Source organism: Mycteria americana, chromosome 6 (assembly GCF_035582795.1).
Source record: "Mycteria americana isolate JAX WOST 10 ecotype Jacksonville Zoo and Gardens chromosome 6, USCA_MyAme_1.0, whole genome shotgun sequence".
Taxonomy (NCBI): domain Eukaryota; kingdom Metazoa; phylum Chordata; class Aves; order Ciconiiformes; family Ciconiidae; genus Mycteria; species Mycteria americana.
The window spans coordinates 37,155,386-37,173,760 of record NC_134370.1 but is presented as its reverse complement, the minus strand read 5'-3'; the positions used below and the strand labels follow the sequence as shown (position 1 = coordinate 37,173,760).

General features: G+C 37.6%; 1 protein-coding gene across 2 annotated transcripts in view; it reads left to right on the top strand.

Annotated features, from left to right (window-relative positions):
• CTNNA3 (catenin alpha 3) overlaps positions 1–18,375 on the top strand; it is a 555,174-nt gene that overhangs the window by 32,145 nt on the left and 504,654 nt on the right. For both annotated transcript variants that reach the window (XM_075505306.1, XM_075505308.1), the window contains exon 4: positions 3,146–3,265. In XM_075505306.1, coding sequence (XP_075361421.1) covers positions 3,146–3,265 — 120 coding nt within the window. The remainder of the gene's footprint in view (positions 1–3,145; positions 3,266–18,375) is intronic.

Below are 18,375 nucleotides of genomic sequence, written 5' to 3'. Positions count from 1 at the left end.
AGGAAATGGCCTCAAGTTGCGTCAGGGGAGGTTTAGATTGGATATTAGGAAAAATTTCTTCACTGAAAGGGTTGTCAAAGGTTGGAACAGGCTCCCCAGGGAAGTGGTTGAGTCAGCATCCCCAGAGGTATTTAGAAGACGTGTAGATGTGGGGCTTAGGGACATGGTGTAGTGGTGGACTTCGTAGTGCTAGGTTAACGGTTGGACTTGATGATCTTCTGTTCTAGAATTTCCTCTCTACTTGTGGTCCAGCTTTTCTCAGAGAAAAAATCAGTCCAGGTAGTTACCCAGTAGTGCTACAGAGAGCAAAATTAGTAAAGGAATGCTACTTCTCAACTTCCAGAAACTATGTTCAAAGTACTTTGAAAAAGTGACAGGCAAAAAAGAGCTTCTGTGGATCTTTTATGATTATCTACATTTCATTATTGGTGAGAGAGAAAAAAAAGTAAGTTCTGGAGTACTAGTATTTCTTTTCACCTCTAGACAGTAAATGTGTCAGTGAGAGAGGTTTTCTTGCCATTCACCCAAAAATAGTGGTTCACACTGATAGCAGAATTATACAGAAAGTTCCAGATGTGGTTTTAAGTTTAAAACATGTTCTGATAACCTTTGTATGTCCAAGGCAGATTGTTCTGATTTCCTGTTGATGGCAGTGAAAAGAGCATATGTATGTTTTCTTAAAATTGCTTGTTTGTTTTTTGTTAACTTTTGAGTTAAATTTTAAAAAAGTGTTCTTCCCTTGCATCTGAAGACAGACTTCTAAGTGGATTTCCTGGCCATTACCCATCTATTTTATTGAAGTATATTACCCTTATTTGGTTTGTATTTACTTATCCTCACATGCTGGTTCTTATATCTTTTTCCAGAGAGCCAAATGCATTGTTAATGTTTGGGTTGCTTCAGGACATAAGGAAGTGAGTGAGCTTGCTAGTAGAGTTCCTGCCAAAGGAAGAACTGAAGCTATGGGATTAAGTACATCCTTAAGAGGAGGAGGATGATGATGATTCTACAAGTGTACAACTGTATTGTAGTCTAACATGTTGATGATAAAAAAAAAAAAAAGCTCAAAAAAAGACTGTACCTTGTGTCCACTTATTGAGTTTGGGAATCATTAGAGACCTTTTCCCTGTATTACTCAACCCCATAACAGGGTGCAGCAGCTTTGGGGTAATTTCTGGGGAAGTGTGTCATGGTTTGGAGCTGAGGATGTATGATGAACTGGTACCGATATATTATGAGCAGTTTCTTACACACGTATAAAGAGGGAGCACTATGGATAGCTTTTGGTCAGCTTAAACTGTACTTGCAGGTCTGGCTTGCAGATGTTGTAGTTAAACTGCTTCCACCTAACAGAGATACCCGGGAGTGGGAATTGGTGAAAGCAAGCATTGCAAATTCAAGGCTTTCAGAGCAATTCCGGAGCAGAGACAAAATCTGAAAACAACAGATCCTGCAAACGGTGAAAGTAATGACGTCAAACAGAAAAGAATAGAGTCTTGTGGTTTTGTCTTAGCATTTATGTTCTGTCACCATATGGTTACAGAATTTAGTGAAGTGTACTTTGGTTGAGAAAGCTTTCTGTTATTTTTTGGTAGCAAACATTTCAAATGCTACTAGAAAGTCTTTAGTTAACCTTTAGTGGTGCTGAATGAGGTATAGTAAGGTAAATTACAAATAGATATAAACACTGCCTTAACTTGCTTCTTGGTTATGAGAGCAGTGAGACTGAAATCAAGGCTGCAACGTGGCAAACGAGAAGCGCTAACTTGCCTGAAGATTCCAGGATGTATCTGTCTGCTGTAAATTGTCAGCTGAAACCCACTGCACCTGCTTATTACCCCCAAAGAGGAATTACCTAATGGCTGTTCAGCAGTGTATACAACTTGGGCTTGATCTCAGTCAAATGCCCACAGAACAAGTCACACTGTGGAGCAGTCTACATCAACAGTCAGCACTAGCTGTCAATTCTGTTGTCAGCTTTTTAAAGAGGGACTGAAGATGAGTGGAGGTGGTTTTTTTTCTTCTACTCATATGGTTCATTTTTCCAATTTAATGACTGTAGTTTTAGCAATGCTATAGGAAATGTGCGCTGTAGTTACTACTGAAGTGCTTGGTTTTCCAGAACTGACTGGAAAGGGGTCCATGTCTTTTGCCTCATTCCCTGGACATCAGTACCACATCCAAGCTTACAGTAGGTACTTCATCTACAGGGCCTGTAACTATAGTAAGCTAAGTCTCTAGATTTAGAAGACATGCAGTTCTTCCTGATTATATCAGTGTAAATAAATGTTTATAGACTTGCTTCTGGTGGTAATCACTGTGATAACAAAATATTTCTAAACTACTTACAGCTTAACAGCTGTCACATGCTTGTGAAGTGAAGAAGAATATTTACAGATGGGGAAACAGAGAAAGTCAGAGAAGGTCATGATTTCCTGAAGGTAGCAAGGAAGCTGTAGCTCCCATTCTCCTTTCACACAAATCTTAGCCTTTCTGTTACAGTTTCCTACAGCTGGGTTGGTATTGTTCATCACTTTGAAAAATACCAGTACTATTTTTAATAATAGTGTATGCATGAAAGAAGTTTTAAATTTAAAAGTAAGATCTGTAACGAAGTATAATTAATGTTGTCACAGCTTTCATACAGAATGTGAGCGCATTGCCTAAAGTGAGTATCCGCTCATGCAAATTACTCCTAAGTAAATAACTTCTAGGAGATAAGGAGTACCCTGTTATATATAAGATCTACTGTTATGCTTGATAAAATGAGCAGTTTGTGGCCTATGTAAAGTTGCATATGCTTTTATTAGTTGAAAAAAAATTAAATCTAAACGAATATATTCCATCCTGTAACATGGCATAGAAAAAAACCTAACCTCTAGAGATTGTCTTGATTGCTAGTGTTTTGTCTTATGCAAGTCTGACCTATGAAGTTAGAGGATTTAATTTAATTTAACGGGGCATATGTACTGTGCTTTGAATTCTGGGATTGATTTCAAAACAAAATTGTAGGAATGTCTAGAAGGTGGTATACTCAAGAGGTGACACAGCTCCATAACATTAGCATTTAATAGAATAAAATCCTAATACAGTGAAAAATATAGCAACTGTGTGAATGATGGTATTTGTTTTTTTACCATCACAGTTTCAAAGAACGTTCGAATCTTTAAGAAATGTTTCCAGTAAATCTGATCTACAGAAAACCTACCAGAAGTTTCGAAAAGATCTGGAAAATCTTGATTATTTGGCATACAAACGTCAGCAGGTAAGAACATGGAAGCTTGGTAGGAAGACATAGAATACTGGGCATAAACATGGTGGGTGGTAAAACTGATGCATTTGATAAGAGTTATTGTTCTGTCAGTAGGGTTTTGTGCTTTGTGTAATGTCATCAGGTAAGCCAGTAGGAGCGGTGACAATTCTATTTAATGCATATGATGTTGGACTGCATGGTTTTTGATTTCTCAACAGAGAGAAGGATAGGTAAAGCAAGCAAGTGAGACTTAGCAGACTATTAAACTTTTCATTAACACGTAACAAACATTTTTTTTCATTAAAGGGCATAAAAGGACTGTTTGGATTTTTTGACTTGAAAAATGAACTAAATCCACTTAAGTTAATGGAATCAAATATTGACTGTTCATGCAAACCACTAATTTTTTCTTCTTTAGAAATGAATTTACAAGGCTAGATTGCATAAAACTTGGAAGTGTATGTGGTCTTTGACTTGTGCTTGCAAGATCAAGGTTAAATCAAATTGTTAATATGTATTTAATGTTGGACATACTTTCTGTCACTTATGCATGGTTTCTGTGAAAATGTCTTAACTTCTTTTTTGTGTTCTTGGTAAAATAAGACTTTGCCTCTTTCAGAGCATACCAATGAAATGCTCTAATGTTTCTACATGGGGGTCGTTTTGGTTTACATTTTTCAGAATTCTGTCGCTTGGTGTCAGTATTGTCAAACAGTTCATTTGCTTGGGGGCAGATCACTTACAGTTGTTTGTATCAGGTAATTGATTAGATAGTTAAAAATTAGGAAAGGAGTCAGGGACAAATGGTATCTGAGCACATGAATATTTGATTCTTGAGATAGGGAGGTCAGGGAGCAATTGGCTTGGGTGAGTTTCAGTGTGGTGGGAGCTGTTATTCTGGTAGCACTATAGCACAGTTTTGTGCCCTTTGACATGGGGCTGCCAGCAACCAAAACCCAATGTTTTAACTGGCAACTAATGTGGGTTTATGTTATCTGATCCCATAATTACGTCAAACATAATAAATGTCACAACTGCAAGAGCTTGGAGAGCGTTTCTGAGCCAGGGAAGTGTAAATTCTGTAATTACTGCTCAGGCTATCATCACACTTTTATTGGGAGTAGCTTTCTCTAGTCTGAATTCTCACTCTCAACTTTGTGAAATTCCTTGTTATTTGAAGTGATATATGTCTGGTTCTCTAGAAAACCCTGAATATGCTTCAATAACATACTTCATTTCACCTTGAGCAGGACATCTTTTCTCCTGTTTTCAGATCTTCGCTACCCTTCCCATCTCAATACTTTGCACTTTCAAGTCATTTGGAGAATCTCAACATCCTTGTTTAATATCAGGCATGCGTTTATCTCCTCATGCTGTTTCTGCTCTATATTTAACTGTGTTGGCAGAAGCTTTTCCATTTGGAGGTACTAAAGGTGTATTAGGTGTGAAATCACTTCCTGCGTTCAATCACAGAGCAGAAGATAGGCTGTTCTATCTTCTGTTCTGTGATTGAATCTTTCTAAAATGTTATACAATGCTATTAAGAAAATAAAGTAGGCAAAGGCTGAAATTATTAAAAAAAAACCAACCCCCAAACCAAAAACAAATGAGGGAGGCTAGAGATGTTCTCTGTGTCTTAGTTAATTTGCATTGTATACCTGATCAGTAGTTCTATGGTTTTCTTGAGTAGTATTTTACCTGGTTTTGATACTGAGATTTTAATCTCAGTAGAACTTGCTGGAGAATCTGCAGTGAGGGATTTGAAAAGCTGCCATATCTATTTATTATAGAACATGCTTTGAATTGTGTCCTGCTTTGGGAAGAAAGTGATCTCTCTCTGAAAAGATTAAGATTTGGTTTGATTACTGTGCAAAAAGCACAGACTTGGATTGGGACTGAAGCTGTTCTGAGTTTGTGACATTTGTATCTGTGCTTGGGGAGTGCACGCATTTAATTGATATCGACTTATATGCTCTCTTATTAGATTAAGGGTATATTCATAGCCTCACTGGCAAAATGTTGAGTCACTACCATCTTGTTTGGAGACAAACAATTGTATACAACATGAATATGAATCCATTCATGGTAAAGTAAGTGTTTTATGTAGTCGAAGTAATGAATATTGCTTTTGAATGAAATATGGTTATCTGCTTCTGTCCTTATTTTTTAGATATGAGACATAAAGTGCAATATAGCAATGTAATTCTTAAGTGTTGAAGTTTACAGGACAGATGGGAAATGGAAACTGTGCTTTTTAAAGGATGTTTAAAATGACCCACATTGACTCTGGTTTATAAATATAGACCAAACTTCTATGAGTGGTAGAAGTATACAAGAGGCAAACGTGTTTGGGATGATGGTTTATATTAAGTCATTTTTAACTGGCAGTTTTCAGAATGAGGTAGAAGATCTTGAGTTCTCAGATAGCCAACAGATTCCTGACAGAAATGTCTCTTTAAAATGGGCAGTGAGGTCAAGAATTCAGTTCTGGCTTTCTTTCTACAAAACCCCCGAAGTTGTTAGCATATGTTGGGCAAACTTCTCCGAGCTTTCAGATTCTAATTTTGCAAATAGGCTGAGTGTATGTATGAGGTGGCATGGAACTGGTCAGGGCAGCTAAATTCTTTGGTAATTACAGAGGAGGAAGATGGGAAGTTCTTGAAGTTGGAGACTTTAATGTTGCAAAGCTGAACTATGTGGATGATATCTAGTATTGAGGTCAAGAAGCCTGAACGATGCTCTTTGCCATTCTTCTGTGTCCCAAACACAATATGAAGTATTGAATCGCATCTATATGCCAAGTCTAGTTACTTTTGCTGTACTGTTGCTGTCTGTGATGAACTCCCACCATATTCAAGTTGCTCCCAAATATATTGCTGTGCGTCAGAGCTTTCCTTCTTATTGTTGGTTAGTGGAACACATATCTCCATCTCTACAGACTTGCCATACTTTTCCAAGAGAGATGGCTTATTAGCCAAGTTAGTTGAAAATATGTTTAACTCAGGCCAGATGAAGATAAAATACAAACAAAACATTTATACTCAACAGTGGAATGTACGCTGACCCCTTGTAAATGTTGATAAATGATGCAGGTGAAGAAATGCACAGGATCTGCTCACACTCAGGTTGTGGTCACTTGGTTGGTCAAACTAAGTTCTGGCTACTGCAGACCCACCCACAGCCCTGCCATGGGCTTCATGTTCCCATGCCTTTCATTCTTCCCATTCTGGCATTTGCGTGACCCTACACAGAGATGCTTCAGTGTGCTAAACTGACTTAAAATTACTTGCTTTTCAGTGATCTCATTATTTTGTTAGTTGCTCGCTTAGCATTCTCTCTCCCCCATCTAGATGGATGTCTCTTCATCCGTCTAACTTGTGGTGATCTAATCTTTCTGCATGCTTCTAGGGTTGGGTTGCATCCACTAGAGAAATTTGTTTGGATTGAGAATATCAGTTTATAGCCAGTCTGCCATTTTGAAGCCTTCCAGGAGATACCTGTCTCGCAGAAATGTAGTTTTTCTTTCTTGTCCAGGAGATAGTCTGGCAATTCCTTTGAATTAAAACAAGCTTTTAATGTCCTTGATACTGCCTGTCATCTCTGAAATTTGACTAAAAAAGCATAGCTCCATGCCACAATGAGTAGTAAAACTATTGTCTTGCTCTGTGACTTACTGGAATGTTTCCAATAAGAGTTAAGTAAGCTTTACATTGAGCATTGTATGAACCTAAATATTAACACATCTGCAATATGAATATTTACAGGGAAAATGAGATAAGACAAAATAGTGAAGCAACTCTGGGATAAGAGGGGACTTAGTGATAGATCCCAACACTTTTCTTGGGATACTGTAGTATGTACACACTTCCTTTTTTCTTATATGGGACTTTGTTCCTATTGAAGGGAAGTTGTCCATATATTGTTCAACTGGAACAGTACTGGTTTAAGGCCATTCATTATAATGATCTTCCTGTAAGGTAATTTCAGGAGTGTTGGGCAATAGCTAGAATAAAAATGGAATTCTAATCAAATTCAGTGGTATTTAGCACCTGTCAAACTGAAAAATTATTGCTGCTGCTGCTGTTCTTAGTGTTAACAGTGCCTTTAGGACGCCTGTAGCAGTGCTGGCTGTAATTCAAAGACACGTAGTTTTTGCCTAGAAGTGTCCAGCGATGTGGTAATCTAACAGCTGGCATCAGAACTTTAGTATGTGAAAGCACAAAAAAGCAGTATCCTATTGTAAAGATTTAAGGTTTACTTACTCCATTTCGATTGTATGGCCTCAAGGTAATTGTGTGTTAAAGGACTGAACCTATGTGAAACCATTTTGATTATTCCATTTAAAAATCTTTTTAGGATTGCTTCCTGATGATTGTTGTATTTAGAAATGTTTTAAGAAGTTGCGTTAGAAACTGGAGAAGTTAAGGGCTGTATCAGATATGTTTATAGGGTACACAGTAATTTACTTTGCTTATGGGAAATGCTTCCAGGAGATGGAGTAGAGCCCTTACCCTGTTTTACTTCAGAGCAGTCCGTTGTTATCAGTACCGCAGTTGTCTTCATGATCATACAGGTCAAATTTACATTTTAAAATTCTTAATTTTGGAATGAAGACTTGTTTCTAAAGTCAAATGGTATTTCTCTTTGTTAAAATGGAATAAGTGCACTTTTATTCTCTGCCTTTGATTGTTCACTTTGCTTTTTAAGGTGGCATTGTGTTGAGCATGAAATTTGTTTACCAAAGTGCTCTACTCTGAAACTGGAGCCAAGTTTTCAAACGAGATTATCACCTATAAACTGGCAGGTTTATTGTGTGACAGACACTTTAAAAAGTATGCTGAAAATTGGAGGGAGTTCAGGGTAGAGGTGAATTATTTGTTGTCAAGAAAACAAGCATTATGATGAAAAACTTAAGGAGCTCAGTCATTGTAGCTTATCTGGAAAAGGTTATGGCTTAGAAATATCACAAATAGAGGTACTTAACTAAATCTTTATTCTAGTACACAGAAGTATGACAAGATCCAATGGATGGAAGTCAGAAAAGTTCAAACCAGAAATCAAATTAATGTTTTTGACAATTAACTACTGAGATGGCTTAGTTAAGATGTGCAGTACATTAATCACTGCTTGTAGCCTTTATAGCCATAATCCATGCCTTTCTAAAAGATGTACAGGAACTGAGATGCAAATCAAAGGGCAGGAATTATTATGGAATTTTTAAAGGCTTGTGCTATTCAATGACTTTGAATGAGAATTCATATTTTTTTCCCTACACTTAAGAATGACAGTACTTTTGGTTGTGTCTTTGAGGGTAAAGGCAGAATTATGTCTTTTGAATTGCCATCCTGGATTAATAAATGGGTGAGTTTATTTACTTTTGTATTTACCACTCTGCCACTGTCTATTCTTCTGCACTTCTATTCTTATGCTTCTGTCTATTCTTCATGTGTTAAGAGTTCTTGCTTAGGAATTTTCAAACAAGCCTAGCACTTCACTTCAGAGTAATTTTAAGGACATGTAGGCATTTGATTCCCACAGGCTTTTCTGAAAATGCCTTCTTTCCTTTCCTTCTTCAATATTTAGTCACACAATATAAATTATAAAATGGGAGTATAGGCTGTATTTCCAGTATTCTAGCTTATTATCTCCTCTTGACATAAGAACAACTATCTATCATGTTGTTGTGTAATTAAAATGATTGATTTATGCATTCATTTAAAAAAAGCAAACACCAAATCAGTCTCAGTAGCTAAGAGAGTGTAAAATTATGACAATTCTGTTTTCAGCCACCTGACATTTCTTGGTGGTTCCATGATTATAGCTCTGTCATTTAGCCATTGCTTCTGGGTGTCTATATGGTTTCTTAATGGGTGAGGTTTTCCTTTCCCTTGCCCACCAGAAAGTGCTGATATTCCCCTGTTTACAAATTTTTATTATGTATTCAGGGTGGTGGGGTGGAAACATTTTGCATCCCCCATCAACTTTGCCACTGCATGCACCATAGTTTTACAGCTCAGCTCTTCAATTGGATTTGTCTGTCTGTAGCGCCAGTCTTGCATGATTTTAAGCTAGCTGCAAGCAGTTCATATCTCCATGTGTGCAATTTTTCCATCCGAGCATGGAAGCCAGACCTCTGAGAAAAAGTCATGCCTCTTCCATGTGAAGGAAGGAGACATCAAATGACAAGGAAAAGAAAATGAGACATGGTAGAGAATTTCTTTAAAAAACCTACTGTTTGGCAGCTTCTGGGTTTTTTTTTTGTGTGTGTGGCTCATGATACGATCTGGTGTGCTCACTGCGCAGCTGCACAAGGAGCAGGAGGAAGGTTTTGATGGTCTTCTCATAGGTACAGTATTTCCTTGTAGAAATCTGAGCATCAAAATTAGGTAAAATAAACAAGAAACCTTAGGGGGGAAACCAGGAAGTATAGTTGCATAGTTGGTCACATTTGCATCTAAGTGCCTGATACTTTTTCTGTGGTTAATGCCAAAGCTGCCTGATACTCATGGCTTCAGAATCCAGCCTGATGTTAGTCAATGTGATGAGGGAACAACAAGAAGTTGATTTTTAGTAAGTAATTAAAAGTTTCATTATAAAGGGGTGCTCTAATTTTAAAAAAGGTATTGAAATTTCTGCTGAAAGTATGAACACCGACAAACTGAAGAGTGGGTGGGATTCCTCTTTTGGACCAATAAAGGTGTATCTAAAACTCAAAGAGGAACCATTTGCACTTAATTGCTTTTTCCACAGCTTGATAAATGGATGAAATTTAAAGAAACAGGGAGGTATATTTTTGTCTTCCAAATGTTAAAGGAGAGAAGCAGTCACTCAAATCCTGGTGAAAATCCAGTCATGAGGGTAAAAGCATAACTGTCTTGCATGTCTTTGAAATATTCTCATGTGAGCTAGCGTATGGGAGAAATGGACAGAATTCTGGTTTATCTTGCATCCAGAATGAGAATTATGAGAAAGAATCTCTTTCCCCCTTTCATATAGTCTGTGGAGGATATAAGTAGTTAGTATGTAAAGCCTTCAGCCTCCAAGATATGAAGAGCTGAACTATTATCTGAGGTGCCCATGGCAAAAAGCCCTTTAAAACTTTGATATTACAAGGGAAATAAAATAAAAAATGGATGTTCTGAAACAGTTATATATTTTTCAGGAATAAAAGCAGTGGTGCTGTAAAGAGGTTGAGATAGATGTGTGGGGTTTATTTAAACCTGCTTCTCACTTTCTTAAGAAAACAGAAGGGGACCTGTAGGGAGCCTGGGACTTGAGCAGAGGTTTAAAGAGGCTTCCCCCTCCCCAGTCTTTCCAGAGCTCAGTCTGTTGCTGTTTCTGTGAAACTGAGTTACTGTTTACCTGCGCCCAAAACATCCTCAGTTTGGGTGAAAGATTCCAGTCTAGTCTTGTCTCTGATAAATGTATCTAAAATGTCTTGGGAGCCAAGGATGGATGATGATCTAAGTTTAACCATGGAGTGCCCAGGTAATTTAAAAACAAACCATACAAAATTAAGTAGAACAGTGGGAAGGAAATGAGATCTTCAGCTAGGAATTAAATTACAGTAACAACTAAGTAAGTAACGGTAAAAGTGCATGACTTAAAAGCTGATAAAGAATTTTGAGTGCGTGCCATGGGGGACTTGCAAACACCACTGACTTTCTACCTGAACATTTGGTAAGGTGCCATGTATGTGTCCTATATGAATTTTGATGTGTGGGTATGTTATTTCCGTGGTATCTCGTGGCTCAGATTAGAACCCTGTTCTTTCAGTAGACTAGAAACTGATTTTTGTCTTTTCCCCAAATGAAATATACTGATACTTCAGATGGTATGTTTATTCTAATGTGGGACAAAACCAGAATTTGTGGAATGTAAATGGCGTCAGAGTCTAAAGAGAATGGTACTTACTGATGCAACAATGACTGATAATATGACAATTACAGTATTCTGTTAGGCAGCAGTGTCCTCTCAAGGAGCTAACAAAACTGTGTTTTTATACACCAGGAGTGAGGTGAGCCTTAAAAGGAATAAATCATTTGGGGTTAATAGTTTTTGATTCCTCAAGAGAGTTTATTTTAAAAAAAAAGTGCAAAGTATTTGTCAAGTGTATTTTAACAGTTGACATTACTGGTAAAGCAGAGTTAAGTAGTATAACTCTGTTTCATGTTAATGCTAGGTGAAGCTGTGCCACATGCTGAGCTCCCCCAGCCACTTTTAAAAAACAGTGACTGATTACCCTGACCTGATTTGATCAGCTGCTAATCACCCATGTCATCCTAATAAATTCCTGTCCCACAATCTCTCAATGCTATGGTTAGTGGAGACACTAGTCTCTCCTTGCTGCTTCCCATCTACTTGCAAATGTTGACCAAAAGGATTGGCTGTTCCCTAGCCAGGACCTTGTAGAGTGCAGTTTTAAGAGAGCGCAGATCTACTGCTCTAATCGCAACCGAGGAAGTAAGGAGTAAGGCGGAAGACAGTATGGTGAAAAAGGGAGAGGCAGATTTTCAGTGATGAACCAGGCAAGGTTCCAGGTGACAGGTTAAAGTGGACACCTTTAATTTCACTCTGCTGCTCCTTAACTCCTTAACTGCTCTTCACTCCTGAACACTTCACTGGGCAGCTAAGTACAAATAGTGAAAAATGTCATTTTGCAGATGGTGTACTATCTTTTGCAGTAATAGTAGCTTTTGATTGGTCTTCAGGTATAATCCAGAGCAGTGTATGTTTTAATTATTTAGCCCTAATCAAAGATGTGGGAAAGCAGAAGATCATTTCTTTCAGATACAATCTGCTCTACAAACAGGGGTGTCCTTGCTAAACCTTTTTACTACAGCTTAATTTGTACCCACCAATGGTTCAGGGCGTGGCTGTTGTAACTGCCTGCAATGTCAGTAAGCATATTGTGGGTTAGGCAATGTGACGAATAAAGCAGGATGTTGCATAGCAGAGTAGAATTTTAATGACGGAATAACGGTCAGATGAGAGACTACTGGAGAACCACTCCCATGCAGGCCAGTATTTGGACTTATTTCTCTCTGGTTTATATCAAGAAAATACAGTGCAAATTTAGGATAATGCAGAGATTCAAAGTGGAAACATTCAGTGCTTGAAAGAGAAGCAAAGTGATTTAGAGTTAATTTGATTAAGTCTGTGAGCTTTACTCCTTCAGCCTTTCCTAAGGCAAACCTATTGCTAACTTTAAGTGGTATTGGATTTTCTTGAGCAGAGACTGTAAGATCAGGCTCTTTATCTTAATGATTAGGATTTTTAAAGAAGAAGGTATTCTCTGAGCTGCTGAAGATGCAGTGACATTAACTAGACTCGGGTGCATATGTTGAGAATCTAGGATTAGAGTGGTTCGACAAAGTGACTACTTGCCCTTATTTCAATGATAATTTTTCTGGCCTAAATAATTAGAGTTCCTCACACTTGCAAGGAAGACAGAAATAAAGAGCATCTAATATGGAGGAATACCTATGGGTGGGACAGATGATACAGTGCTCTAAAGTAGATTATATGATTTAGCTGAGAGCAAAGGTGAAATAATGAATCTACGTATTAAAATGCACAAAGGAATAAGTCTGTGCTACAGAGCCTAGACTCTCTGAAATGGCAGTCATTAGCTGTGACATTTCTGGTACACATAACTGCTGGAGTTGGTTGAATTCTTTTATTTAAAAGTCATGTTTGGGTATATTTTTTTTTTAAGAGCATGAGACAGACAGACTGACTTCTACCCAAAAATACTATTTGCTCCAAATTCAGATTAAAGTTCCTGTTCTATTTGATTCGTGAGGCTTAAACCAACATGGTCTAGTGAGTTTGATATTTGTAATTCTGGGTAATGTGTCTCTTCTCTTGACAAAGGTTTTTCAGAGTGCTTCATTTTCTGGTCCACTGCAAAATGGGAAAAATCTTGAAATCTCTGGGATGATTTTAGAATTACAAGTGGTCACCAGCACTTCTGATGAACAAATACAGGAGAAATCAGTGTGTTCCTGCACTAAAATTGTGCCTAGTGATCCAAATTGTTAATTACTTTAAACAGATGATTTTTTAAAAATTGGATTGAAAACAACTAAAGACATGGTTCTTGTTAGTTGTAATATCTAAAATCCTAACAGCACTGAAGTAATGACCTTGGTAGAATTCAGCCAGCCACCAAGAGAAATTCTATTCTTTGACCTTAAATTTATAAAAGGCATACTTTCATACTTCCAAGTGCTGATATCAAACAGACACCTTTTGCTGTGGACTTTGGAAATCAACACATTTAAACTGTTTCAGCATGCTCTAATATTTTATAAGACCACAAAGAATTGCAAACCACTATCTTTCTGGAAAGTTGTCTAGGTTTGCTTCCTTCTGATAATAGTCATGGCACTCTAAGTTCACCTGGAAGTTCCTGGGCAATCAAGTGTGGGTCTGCATTCTGGGATATCACATGGGGTTCCTTGGGAGTTTCTGTAGCTGAAGAGACACCACCTTTCCTGGACAAAGATGAGACAACACAGTGCAGTGGCTGCAGGCTCCTGCTTAGTTCAGAACACAGGGGTAATCGAAGTACGATCTCCTTACAGACACAAAATTGTGCTGATCTTGTTGCAGTGAGAGGCATCTTGCTTCTCTTGGAGTACAGTGCATCAGATGATTGACAGTGGCTTGCCTCTGGGCTGATTTACTGGGCTCCTCTGAGCCCCTTATGCACGTCCAGGATACACACAGAATGAGACACAGAAGCTGCGTTTCTGTGTGTCTTGTCCACTTTATGATCCACATCTGAACTGTAATCAATGCAAATTTTGTCATCATATTCATTCTGTACGTGATCAGCTTCTTATTCGTGAACTCTGTCCATACAGAGAACAAGTCATAAAACAAGTCAAGAAAAAAACCCTGGATGAGTTTATGGTGCCTAATGAGATAATCCCCATGTTAGCCAAATGGCTTTGAGGTATACAAAGTTTTTGAGAATAACTGGAAATGGTAAGAGACCAATGGTTTGAGAAACATATCTGAGCTGGGCATACTTCAAGTTTATATAACGTATTTTCTGATTAATGGAAGCTCCTCTGAATAGAGGATTACTTTTTAGTAAATTTCTGTATTGAGGAAATAATCAAGGATCATAAATGATCCACTTTGCAGGGGACTTCTGTTATACTGTCCTGCCTGCTTCCAATTAATACTTCGTTTTGTCCAATGTCTCTGTTATAATCAGTATCAATAGATCTATATAACCCAGGTGGTCTATGGAGACTGTTTTGAGAATTACCATCTTAGGTCTTCTGCCTTCCATTTTATTTTATTGACTTCAAAACTTAGTTTCTATATTCTGACCTGACTTTATTTATAGTGGTTTAAATCTGAAGTAGTTTCAGGAAGATAATAGTGTTATAAACTTATACCAATATAGCTAAGGTCAGAATCTATTCTAATTGGACAAGAGCAATTTCAGTAAATTAAAATGTTTTAAAACTAAATTGCTTGCCTCTTACTTTGAGGCCTGGCTTTGTTTGCTATCAGCACACAATTCATGTGAATTGTACTCAGAATGAACATTAAGAAGACACAGCAGTATTACTATCACTGTATAATTCACTTTGAGGTAATGGAAAAACTTTTAAAAATTATCTTTCTTTGGTGGCATGGGTAGACTTCTTCCACAGATATTTCTATGCAGAGAGTACCAAGATGGTGTGTGGCTGGTTGTGTGTGTGTGTGTTGGTTTTTTTTTCGGAGTATCTGTAATTGTAATTTTATTTCCTTCCTGAATAGTTTTGTGTTCGGGAGAGACACAAAGCATTCTACCTTTTAGAAGAGTGCAAAGAATAATAGAATCAAGAGGGCTCTATAACAATTCCCCATGTTTTAACACTCCCAGCTAAAATAAAAATTCTTTGAAGTGTTCCAGGAGATATCAAGCAATCTTTTTTTTGTTCTTGTTTATTTCATTTAGTCTTCCTTGTTCAGAAATAATGTTCCTCCTGAAATCCCTTGTGGTGATTTCCATTAATTATATTTAGTTCTATTGCTGGGGAAGAATTTATCAGCAGTAAGCTTTGCATGGACTAATGTAAATTTAACCAATACACAGCTGTGAGCACCACACATCTCTCTCCTTTGCAAATCAGTATGAACTTCATGAATTTTATCCTGGGCTTTTGGAATAGGTAATAACCTACTAGAGAAGAGAATAAAATACTCTGTGTGTTCAGGAGTGATTAAGAGTGGGCTTAGCAACCGGGGAAAAAAATGGACTTCATAGGTGAGTCTTAGTTGCTGTGTTTGTTCTGTTGATCTTTTCCTGTTTCCAGATAGACAGGTAAAGTAAATTTTTGAAACCTGGAAGAATTTTGCAATAGAAAGGCACTGATACAGATGTTAAAAGAAAAAAAAATCTCTATATGGTCATAGAGGAAGAAATGTAGTACTTTGAATTGTTGTGAACTGCTCATGGATATAAGGGAACTGAATAGTAGCATCAGTGAATCCACAAGATGTGGGAAGAGAGAGTAAACAGAATTGAAAGTACAAAGAGAAGACAAAGTACAGCCTCAAACTTGATCACAATCCTTGTTTGTGATTGTTTTTCCATCTAATTATTCTGGCCAAGAAATTTGATCTGATCTTTTAACAGGATCAGATAATATTTGTTTCATGTGTGTGTGAAGCTACATGAAAATTAATGGGATTGCTTGTTGGAGACATTTGGATATATATCTTTCCTGTTTTGCAAAACTCCTGTTAGGATGGAGAACATTAGGGAGGGAAAAGGAGCAGCAGTAATATGGGGAGGGAAGATGGATGTCTTTTAAGTGTTATTTTGGGGCAACTCAAAATGTGCCTGTGGATATGGAAATTTATATGGGTTTTCTTTGGTTGTCAGTAAGAGCCATTTGCATTAGAAAAGTCTAAAACATTAGAAAAGTCAAAAGATAAGTGTAAATGTCACCAGAGAACACATGAGCTTTCAAGCCTACTGCTCAGTAGGGGACATCCTCTTGGAAACTAAGGCTGTGCCTGATGCCCTTGAACCGTGAAGGCCTCAGAACCATGGAAGGCCTGCGGTTGTGGGCTATGCAGGTCTTAAGTACTTCTTCTGCTGTGCATAGGAAGGTTGGGAGTATTTTCTTCTCCCTCCTGTTTTCTTGAATACCTTTTCCACTTCTGTAAAAGAGTAAATTATACAGTGTTCAGTATCTATTAGTATTTTTCCCTTTTTGCTAAACTGTGGCATTCTACCTGGAGAGCAAAATATATTCTGCTGGCTGTTCTTATTGGAGAAATAGAACTTCTAGTTGTGAGTTGAGTGCTGTATAACTTGTCTCAGAACCAGGCAAGGAAGGTCAAACCCTTCCATGTTCAAAAAGTCATCAATCAGATTAAGCATGAATTAGGTTTCCTGTGGTTCAAACTACACCTCAGGAAGTTATCATTAACATATCTTAGAATGGAGAGAGAACTATCTGAGAGGTATTTGAAGGGATCATAGAATAATTTAGGTTGGAAAAGACCCTTAAGATCATTGAGTCCAACTGTTAACCTAACTAACACTGCCAAGTCCACCACTATACCATGTTCCTAAGCACCACGTCAAGGAGCGCGTCTTGGGGAGCATGTTCATCTTCTATGGCTCTGATTTTGCCTGATAAAAGTATTTTATCAAAAGAGATTTTACATGAAATATATATGAGAACCAACATGTAGTTTGTTTTAAGCAGTCAGCACACTTTGGAAGGAATGTCTTACTGTTCATGTTAAGATATAGCTAAACTATCCCAGGGCAATCTTAAAAATTAAATTAGGCTGAAAATAACAGGGTCAATTATTTGATAATAGAAGTTTTTGTGATTGTGCAATCTGTTCTGTGTACAGAAACAAAACCTGTTCTTTCCAGTTCTGATAAGTGTTGTTTTAAAAGAAAAAAAGAACAAGAGAAAGTACTAAAAAAAAATTAAAGACATTAAGTATAGCTCAAGTATATGTGATTAAATTAACAGAGAAACTACATGCAAAACCTTTTTGCAGGAAAGATGAGTGTTTTGACAGGTGTGGTACATTTATCACAACACCTGTCTCTATCATGCAAATAGTATTTTTCTTTTCTGTTTTTGTTTGCTTTCTTCATTGTGTCTGCTGTTTTAGTTTTTAGACAACAATGGTGTTGCATGCATCAATGGGATTGTGGTCTTCCTGACTTCCATTCTAGTCTGCCCCCCCAGCTGATATGCTGTGGTGTTTATAAGATTCTGGATACTGGAAATGGATCAGGAACTCATCAGGAATCACTTCCAGCAAATAAAAGTGCTACGCTCTTCTCCATAGACCTAGTCCTACTGTATTTATGCCAGACAATTTTGAACCTGGAGCTCTGCCAGTAGACAAGGTCCCTGCAGTCAGAAGCTTTCTGCCTTCTCTTTGGAAACTATATCCTCTTTTATCATATGTTTAGATAAGAACCTTGGGGTAAAGATCCTGACATACCATATGCATTGCACAATGCCAAAAGCATCCAGTGTTTAAAATAATCTAACTCTTCAAAAACTTCATCATAATGCTCTGGACTATGAATGTCAAGAGGCTGTGGACCTGCCAATTGTCTGGGTTTTCCTGTGCTTGCCTTAGCCTTGGAGAATGGTTTTTCACTCTGTGCTCTTTTTTTAAGGGAGAAAAGTCTTAGCTGTCTTGATTTTAGGGTACTTCCTTCTGCTTCCCATTAAAAAGCAGATGGTGATTATTTTTTCTTGAGGCACCCTTTTTTTCCCCACCCCATGTATCACCCTCCCAATTCTCCCTTACGTCTTTATGTTCCTACGTGATTGGTGTATAAGGAAGAAGGAGAATGTTAAAAGAAAAATTATGTAAAAAATAATGTAACTAAGCCACTACACATGGAGAACTCTGCTAACAAGGTGCTAAACTTAGTTGCAGAAATCATAGATGGATGTGAAGAGCAGCAGGATGTGTTACAGAATGTGGCTTGCTCAGGGACAGTATACACTGACTCAAAGTAAAGCACCAGTACTTTACCTTGCTTTCCATAGATTTTATTCACTTCTGTCCTTAAATGTGCAGTTATAGCCCCTGGTATCTCAACTATTAGTTGACTA